The following is a 9,789-nucleotide window of genomic DNA, read 5'->3' on the forward strand; positions in this document are numbered from 1 at the left end:
GTTAGGGAAATGCCTATTAAAACTTCAGTGAGATACCCCTACACATCTATTAGAATGGCTAAAATGACTAACCATGCTAGTTGTTGGTGAAGATGTGAAGGAATGGGCATCCTCATATACTCCTTGTAGGGATATAAAGGGGTACGACCATTTTGGAAAAGAATTTGGCAGTTTCTTAAGAAGTTCTGCGTACGCTTGCCATATGACCCAGCCATTCCACACCAAAGTATTTACCCAAGAGGGAAAAAAAAAAAAAAGCATACGTCCATACAAAGACTTGTACATGAACGTTCATAACATTTTTATTTGTGAAAGACATAGACTGGAAACAATCCAAATGCCCATCAGTAGATGAATGAAGAAGCCAATATTGATTATCCATATAATAGAAGACTACTCAACCATAATAAAAAGGAAAGAACTATTGGTACCCACAATGACATAGATGAATCTGAAAACAATGATGCTGAGTGACAGAAGCCAGACATAAAAGAGTGTATATCATATGATTCAATTTGCCATAACAATAATACTGGAAATGATTTCTATTTTCTGATAGTATATAGTAGTCCTCCCTTATCTGGTGGTTTTCCATGCTTTAGTTACCACAGTCAGCTCTAGTCCAAAAATATTAAATGAAAAATTCCAGAAATAAATAATTTATAAGTTTCAAGTTTCATTCTGAGTAGCCTGATGAAATCTCATGCCATCCACTCCCTCTCACCCTGGGACATGAATCATTCCTTTGTCTGGTGTACTCACCCCGTATATGCTACTAGCCCTTAGTCACTTGGTAGCCTTCTTACTTACCAGATCAACTCTAATACTACTTATGTTCAAGTAACTCTTATTTTATTTAATGGCCCCAAATCTCCAGAGTAGTGATGCTGGCAATTCAGATATGCCAAAGAAAAGCCTTTCTTTAAGTGAAACAGTGAAAGTATAGGGAAAAAACACATTAGATATAGGGTTTGGTGCTACCCATGGTTTCAGGCATCTGGTTTTAGGCATCAACTTAGGGTCTTGGGACATATCCCATGGTTAAAGTGGGGCTGCTATAAACACCTGTGAATTTTCATAATCAGGCCAGGAGTGGATCACAGCATTTTCCTCTTCTTCCTCTTACATGGAAATAATAAAACTGCTTATTTTCTTAAACAAAAGAGTTTAAGTCTTGTGACTTTTTTATGGTGGGGGGAGCGGGTGGTTCAAGCAATTCTCCTGCCTCAGGCTCCGAGTAGCTGGAATTACAGGCATGTGTCATCACATCCAGCTAATTTTTGTATTTTTTGTACAGATGGTACAAAAAATACAAAAGAGTTTATTTTCTTAAAAAAAAGAGTTTAAGTCTTGTGACTTTTTTATGGTGGGGGGAGGGGGTGGTTCAAGCAATTCTCCTGCCTCAGGCTCCGAGTAGCTGGAATTACAGGCATGTGTCATCACATCCAGCTAATTTTTGTATTTTTTGTACAGATGGGGTTTCACCATGTTGGCCAGGCTGTCTCGAACTCCTGACCTCAAGTGATCCGCCCACCTCACGTGATCCACCAGCCTCAGCCTCCCAAAGTGCTGAGATTACAGGCATAAGCCACGGCTCCCGGCCTCTTGTGACATTTAAATGAATACTTCTGACACAGGATGTTATCACACTGAATTGCTTGTCTGTTATCCTGCCACAGGAACTCTCACCTCCCATGAGACAGACAGATTAGGAATCAGTTTCTTTTTCCCCCACAAAGGCAGGCAAGCCTCCGCCCCCTTCTCATAGGGCGAGGCCAGACAAACTTTAGCCATTGCTCTCATCTTCTCCTAGAGGCTTGGCTCTAAACCAACGCCCTCCCACCCGCTATTGGTAGGGGAGGGGAGGAACTATTGAAAAGTTCCCCCCATCCTCCCTCAAGCATCCCTTCCTGCCTGCACTAGTGACAAAGGATCCCCTTCTGGTGCAACCGAGCCCCTCAAGATTTCAGCACCCCAACATTTTTAGTGATGAAACCATGAAAATTCCGATGAGGCCCTTGCTTATTTGCATATGTTAACTACCCACTTTTTGCCCAATATTCCTTTTTCTAGCAATAAATTATAAACTGCTGATGCACCGTTTCTTTGTCAAGCAGGAGGATATAGCTTCAGAGTCAAGAAAAAAATTTTGCAGAAGGAATGAATGCCTTTAAGGGCATTGTGACCAGCTGCTGACGCCCAGAAGTCTGGTGGTTCAAGGTGTAATCTGAGACGAAGAAAGACTTTTCCCCTAGGTTCCCTGAAACTCCCCCTCCCTTACTTCCTGATCTCATAAAAGCTCCCCACTACTTCTTTTTGTTAGGGTGGATTTGAGAGATCTTGACCTCTTGCCTTCTCGCTTTGGCCAAATGGAATAAATCTTCCTCTGTCTCCAAGCATCTGTGTGTCAGTGTTTGGCATCAACAGCACATCTGGTTCCTGAGACTGAATTTGGGCTTCGACAACTCGGGCTCCCGGGACACATGCAAGAGGGAAACGGAATCACACCGCAGTCTCAGCCACTGCGGATATGACCAACTAGGGCTCTAGTTAGTCACTGTATGGGGGATACAGGGCTTTGTGGGCTACCCTAGTAGCCTGCCCCTGTTGTTACAGTTTGAAGACTGACGTTCCAAGCCAGGGGCTTATAGGCAAGCCTCTGGAACAAAGCCTCTTGTAATAGACTGGACATTGGCCCTATTTGTCCCCAGGCCACAACCCATTTAACTTCATCCTCGGGAGCCCCGATTTCGTCGTTTTCCCTTAAGTCCTTCGTGCTCCTGAACCGTGGGGAAATGTTGCCAGGCTTGGTTTGCTAAGATTTAGGCTGCGCTGGGTCGGCGCCTCTCCCTCCTCCCCAGCTCGCCCCGCGTTCCGAGCCTCCCAGCTCCCGGGTCCTCTGCCACTAGCTGTCGTTGGAGGTGCTCCTGAGTCAACAAACTAAATCTCCCCAGCGGGAAAGACTCTCTCCCGGCAGCGCCCAGACCTGGGGAGCTGCAGTCGCCGCACCTTGTCTTCACCACAGCCCAATAGGAGAACCCGCGCAGACCGGGGGGAGGTTTGGGGAAGGCCTGGGCAAAGAAGCGCGGGGGATTCATTACCCGCTGGGTTCTCCTCGGCAGCGCGTCTCCCTCCGGGAGCAGGCAACGGAGCCTCCCACGTCCAGAGCAGAGAACCTGACCCAACGCGATCCCGGGCTTATATCAGCTGAGTTCCGTGACACCTCCCAGGGCGGGACATCGCGCAGGAGACAGACAGAGGTACAGCCCAATCGCATCGTTCCGTGGAGCGGGAAGCCCACTCTTGCAAATACAACAGTCTTGGTAAACCTTGGGTGGACTGGGGAGAACTGAGGAGGGGAAGCGCTTTTTTGTTGCTTCTCTGTGTTTTCTATTTTATTTTATTTATTTTATTTTTAGATTTTCAGTTCTTATTTCACCCAGGGAAGGAGACCTGGGTATCCACCCCATGTCCTCCAGAGAACTTCCCTGGCCCCGCTCGGAGTCTTCCTGGGACGCCACAGGCTCGGAGAGCGCTCCGCAGGTTTCTCCCCCGGCGCCTCCAAATCTTTCGATTCCTACTCGAATTACTCCGTCAGCTGCTGGAAGAGGGGCAAGGGGTATGGCGAGACGCGTTGGTACATGGGGCACTGGGGGGAAGGGAAAGCCTCCCTCCTTCTCCTAGTAATTCGAGAATGTTGCGTCCGCCTCCTTTCTTTTGCTGGCCCTAGGGGCTCGGACCAGCACCTGCCAGGCATAGGTGTGGTCACTGGGGCGAAACCTGGCAGGCTCTGGAAACAGCGTTTTACTGACAGGAAAGAGAAACTGTTCTTTGTATTCATCACCCACCGCAGACTTCCTCACGCCCGGGTCTTAGGCGAGGCTGTCAGATTTCAGTGTGTTTCTCTTAATTCTAGTACTAAATTTGTACTGGGCGCTGGCGAAGGGCCTGGCTCCGCCACGCGCGGCCCTCTCGAACTGCCCGTGGGTGCGGCGCGCGCTGCTGCCCTGTGTGGCCTGTGCGGGGAACCCGAGGGCCGAAGTGGGCCCCGCCGCAGCACAGGGGGACAAGAGAACCAGGAGCGGGCTGCCTGGGGGCAGATTCGAACCCGTGCTCCCAGCGGATAGAAGTAGCACTTGGGGACTCCTAGAGTATTCAGCCCAATCCTGATTCCAACTGCCCGCTCTAGGCACCTTTCCTCTACCCTTCTTCCAGTTTACAATTCTGGTGAGTAGATATTTCTCTATCTCTTCTCTTCCAACTCCTGCGCCCAGAGCCAGGAGGACTTCTGGAGCCCGCCCAGCAAGACCCTCTCTCTCCCATCTTCTGCTCAAGGGCTCGAGGTCTCAGTGGACAGAGCTGAGGAAAAGCCGTCTATGGAGCCTGCGCCAGGCGCAGACTGGGTCGTCGCAGTCTGGGTCGTCGCAGTCTGGGCCGGGGCGCTGGAAGTCTTACTCACTTCTCAAGAACCCGCAAGGGATCAGGCCTGACCCTTTGCAAGTGACAGAATCCAAAGCTTTGAGCTCATGGGAAAGTGGCTGGAAAGAAGGTCACTGTAGGGCCGCACAGGTCCCTGGCGAGGCTACCCAAGAACATTTAAATCCCTGCCCAGAGAAGAAGAGGCTCCAGCTGTCCTGCACTTTCCTGGGAACTGGCAGTCCCTCCGCGCAGGGGTTCTGCAGCGACCGGCAGCGCGAGGAGACAAGGATGGTGGCCAGTTAACAGAAAATCAAGGCAGAGGGAAAGGTCTGGAAAACACCACTTACTATCACCTCTGGAGCCTGGGATTATGGGATAAGTTTTCGATTTTTAAATGTATTGTCAAATAGCTAAAGTACACGGAAAGTGCGAAATAATAGTAAATTGAACACCTGTGTATTCACCACACAGCTTAAGCAATAACATTAGCAATATTTGGGTACCCAGCTGGTCTCATTCCCTCATTCCACTTGTCCCCTACTCACCTGATAGCCAGTACAATTTTATGAATTTGAAGTTACTAATTCCCATGCAACTGTTTATACTTTTAGTACATGTGTTTATGTCCCTCATCAACACATGACACTGATTCAACACATGTATATGCGTTTAAGCTGCATGTAAATGGCATCATGTTGGCCAGGTGCAGTTACTCACGACTGTAATTCCAGCACTTTGGAAGGCTGAGAGGGAAGACGGCTTGAGGCCCAGAGTTTGAGACCAGCCTGGGCAACAAAGCAAGACCCTATCTCTACAAAAAAAAATTGTTTGTTTGTTTGTTTGTTTGAGACGGAGTCTTGCTGTGTCACTCAGGCTGGAGTGCAGTGGCGCAATCTCGGCTTGCTGCAATGTCGGCCTCCGGGGTTCAAGCAATTCTCCTGCCTCGGCCTCCCAAGTATCTGGGACTACAGGCACATCCCACCATGCCCAGCTGATTTTTGTATTTTTAGTAGAGACGAGGTTTCACCATATTGGCCATGCTGGTCTACGAACTCTTGACCTCGTGATCTGCCTGCCTCAGCTTTCCAAAGTGCTGGAATTACAGGTGTGAGCCCCCGCGCCCAGCCAAAAAAATCGTTTTAAATTAGCTGGGTGTGGTGGTGCCTGCCTATGAAGTCCCAGCTACTCAGGAGGCTGAAGTGGGAAGATGGCTTGAGCCCAGGAGTTGAAGGATGCTATGAGCTCTGACTGTGCCACTGCACCCCTGCATGGGCAATAGAGTGAGACCCTGTCTCTTTAAAAAAAAAAAAAAAAGTATCATATTGTATGTGTTCTGTAGAACTTGCTCCCACACTTTAACATTTTGCTTTAAAGATTTGTTCGTGTACTTAGATCATTCCTTTTCACTGCTTTATGAGCTGAATCATTTCTGCTCTTCTTTCCATCCATACCCATTGGTCTCCAAAGTATCCAGGCCTCCCCAAAAGTTCCTGCAGGAGACCTCAGTTCCACTGGCTTTCAGGTCATTATTGTTCCAGCACTACTTCTCCATTTCTGGTTCCAGCCCTTCTCTCCCACATTCTCAAGCTTCTAGAGGGTCATAAGAGAGGAAAAACGCCAAACGCCTTTGATAAAATGTTGCCTTTCCAGTGGTATGCATGTTTGTGTGGAGTGGGAGGGAAGTGAGGGCAGATGTGACTTACTCTCAGCATTAATTCAAGTTTAAAAGTAAAATCTTTAGGTTTGCCTTGTCCAGTAAAAAATGCCAAGAGCCATAACTGCTCATTCTCTCTCTCTCTCTTCTCTCTCTCTTCTCTCTCTCTCTCTCTCTCATACACACACTTGGTTAATGCAATATTTACGTTGTTTTTGCTTCAACAAACTAAACAAGAGAAGAGAGTTGGTAGGTTAAAGGGGCAGGTTATTCTTTTTTTTTTTTTTTTTTGAGGCGGAATCTCGCTTTGTCACCCAGGCTGGAGAGCAGTGGCTTGATCTTGGCTCACTGCAAGCTCTACCTCCCAGGTTCATGCCATTCTCCTGCCTCAGTCTCCTGAGTAGCTGGGACTACAGGTGCCCGCCACCACGCCCAGCTATTTTTTTTTTTTTTTGTATTTTTAGTAGAGACGTGGTTTCACTGTGTTAGCCAGGATGGTCTCAATCTCCTGACCTCATGTTCCGCCCGCCTCGGCCTCCCAAAGTGCTGGGATTACAGGCGTGAGCCACTGCGCCCGGCCAAAGGGGCATGTTATCTTATTAAGGGCAGGCAGTCTCTCACAGAAAGAATCACTGTATTAGTGTAGGGAGAATCACTGCCTAGGTCAGCCATGTGTCAATGACCTGTGTCACTGTCCCCAGTCTGCACAGTGAGACTGGAGGCTGCATGCCATGGTCTACAGATCCCTCACTACAGAAAATTTGTTTCAGCATTCTCCGTGAGAGTCACAGGGAGATTGATTATGGGGGTCAATGCTCAATGGCATCATGGCTGGCCAAGCTTTTAGCAGAAACTTTTACTAGGGGACTGAGGATTATAGCAGCAAGCCATCTTAGCATAGAGCCTTATCTGTGTTTCCAGACTATCTTTCAAACCCAAGCTACTTGTTTATAATATTCACTTTTCAGGCAAAAACGTATTTTCCACTTTTTTTCTTTTCTTGATAAAAAGTTTAAAAAACAAAATTTGCATAAACACGTATATGATGTTTCTTAGGAACAATGTTTGCCATTTGACAAAGTGTGGTGAAATTTTGTCAGAACAAGTTTACTTGAAGGAGGGATGAGACATCCTTTATCAATGTTCATATGAATCACACACATCAGAGAGAGTGGGAGGGAGAATCTTGGTTCTCTGGCACTCCCAGTACCCACATTGAGATCCGAGAGTGTCCTGATGATTTTCCTGTCTCAGTAAGTAATTAAGCTTTTCCTGAAGGAGCTCAGTTAAGTCCAAGCTTAATTTCAGTCAAGTCCAATGTTTAAGTTGCTTTTTCAGCTACATGAAATGAAAGTGTGACTCAGAATTTTCTCTCTATATCCCCTCAGATCTTTAGCACACTGAGGGTAATTACAGAGTCTCAAAGCATATCCCCACAAGATGCTTTATTTATTACAAAGGAAAAAGACACTAATTTTCCAGAGAATCCTGGAATATATCACCTCAACCAAGTGATCAAAGTTAACATCATTAGTAACAGGACAAATTAAATTGCATGCCACTAAAAGAACAATTTTTATTTCTTATGTATTCCTGACCCAATAAAACAAAACAAAACAGCACAATAGAAAGTAACTATAAGGAAACATTAGAGGGTTCAATGGTGCCCACCTGTAGTCCGAGCTACTTGGGAGTTTGAGGCAGGAGGATTGCTTGAGGCCAGGAGTTCAAGACCAGCCTGGGCAATATAGCAAGACCCTGTCTCAAAGTAAAAAGAAAAGAAAACATTAAACCCAAACCCAAATGGAAAGACTGTTCTAGATTGAAGAACACTAAAAAGACAAGACAAAGTCACCATGTAATCCTAGGCTGTAGCTCAGACTAGAAAAAAATTCTTTTTGCTGTAAAGGACACTCTGGCAATTGTGAGAATGCACTTCAAAGACCTCAACTTGGAGCTTAATTCACAAAGCACCCCAGCTGCCTCACTTTGAAATCCATTGCACATTTGTGTGAAGGCCATGCTTCCATGGGCTGCACCCAGCTGATGACTGAGTATGGCAAGGACAGGAGGGCAGGCCTTCTCCTAGGAGACAAAGGATGCCTCTAATGGCCAACTTTTGCTTGACTTTGAGTAAATATCTGGCATACTTCTACCCAATCTTTTTCCCCTCTCCTCCACACAGGATCAGACTTGCATCATTGTCTGACAGCTGTCTCATCTTTCATTGACTCCGAACTCTCAGCAACATGGAAATGCCCAAATTCCCCTGACATATGGTAGAGGAAGAAATAAAGAGTTTGAGGGAAATGAGCATGAAGGAATGGATGTATTAGGTAAGACCAGAAGTAATGCAGCTAGAGGATTTTGTTCTATGACATGTCCCAGATTACACACCACTCACCAAGACTGCCAGAAAGCACTGGTGAGAGGGGCACCTGCATCAAAGAAGTCCAGTGATGGCTGTCCACTGCATGCCAAAGAGGATGGTAGGTGAGGCAGTCTCAAAGCTGGGCTCATTAACACCCATGGGAATGCATGATGGGAGCCCTCAAATAATAGAAGCTAGGAGGTCACAATTACCACAGTAACTGGCATGGTTAGTCAGACAGCCACCGGGACTAGAGCCACAGGGAGTTGTGGAGATGGTTAATGGAGAATGATGTCCTTAGAGGCAAAATAGACAGGCAGCCAATAAGAATGTTACTTAACATCCATAACCCACGAAGAGCAAGAATAAAGGAGCAGGAAGCTATGGGTGATTGCCCCCAATAAAAAGCCACAACTTCTTGTTTAGTTCTCAAACTCAAGTCAATTTGCAGATCTGGAACCCACTGGCTGAAGTGATGGGTCCCCAGAAGGAAGAATCTTACAATGCCATGGCAAATATATGCCATGACAATTCCTCCAGCTCTTCCCCAAAGGTACCTATGGGCATTTACTCATGTGACCATATGCTGGGGAAAGGAAATAACCAGACATTTCAAGGGCTGTTGAATATGGGATGTGAGTTAACACTGATACCCAGAAACCTGAAATATCATCATAGTGCCTGTTACAATGGGACAAGGTAATGAATGGAGTTCTGTCTGAAATCTGACTCACAGTGGTTCATTTGGTCTGTGGATGATTTCCCAAGCAGCCAAGTGCATAGTTGGAATATCCCCAACATTAGGCCCTGGTCGGTAAAGCATAACTATTATAGTGGGGACGGCCAAATGGAAACCTCTGAAGCTGCCCACAGCTCAGCCAAGATGATAAATAAAAATCAGTTTTATAGTGTAAGAGATGCGTGCCACCATTAAAGAACTAAAGGATGCAGGGAAGGCAGTTCCCGTTATATTTTCATTTAATTTGTTAGCCTAGCCCCTGAAGAAATTGGCAAGATCCTGAAGAATGACTATAGACTACCAAAGGCTTAACCAAGGAGTAACTCTGATTCTGGCTGCTATTTGGTGTCATCTAGATCAATGTTAGTAAGCCTTCAGGTGAAAAGTATGTGAGCACTGATTTGGCGAATGCATTCTCTTCCATTCCAATTGAAAAGAAGATCAGAAACAGTTCACATTCATGTGGAACGGACAAAAATATTCAGTTACATTTTGCTCCAGGGTTATTTTAACTCTTGCTTTCAGTCATAATATAGTACAAAGAAATCTGCACCATCTGGACAGCCCAGAGAACACCACATGGACCCATTACTTTGACATCATGCT

General features: G+C 46.3%; 1 protein-coding gene across 1 annotated transcript in view; it reads right to left on the bottom strand.

Moving 5' to 3' along the window:
• SLFN5 (schlafen family member 5) overlaps positions 1-4,994 on the bottom strand; it is a 29,009-nt gene extending 24,015 nt beyond the window's left edge. The window contains exon 1 of the mRNA XM_523607.9: positions 3,102-4,994. Coding sequence (XP_523607.5) covers positions 3,102-3,277 — 176 coding nt within the window. The 5' untranslated portion in view covers positions 3,278-4,994. The remainder of the gene's footprint in view (positions 1-3,101) is intronic.
• Positions 4,995-9,789: the final 4,795 nt, after the last annotated feature.

The sequence above is a fragment of the Pan troglodytes genome, chromosome 19 (genome assembly GCF_028858775.2).
Source record: "Pan troglodytes isolate AG18354 chromosome 19, NHGRI_mPanTro3-v2.0_pri, whole genome shotgun sequence".
NCBI lineage: Eukaryota > Metazoa > Chordata > Mammalia > Primates > Hominidae > Pan > Pan troglodytes.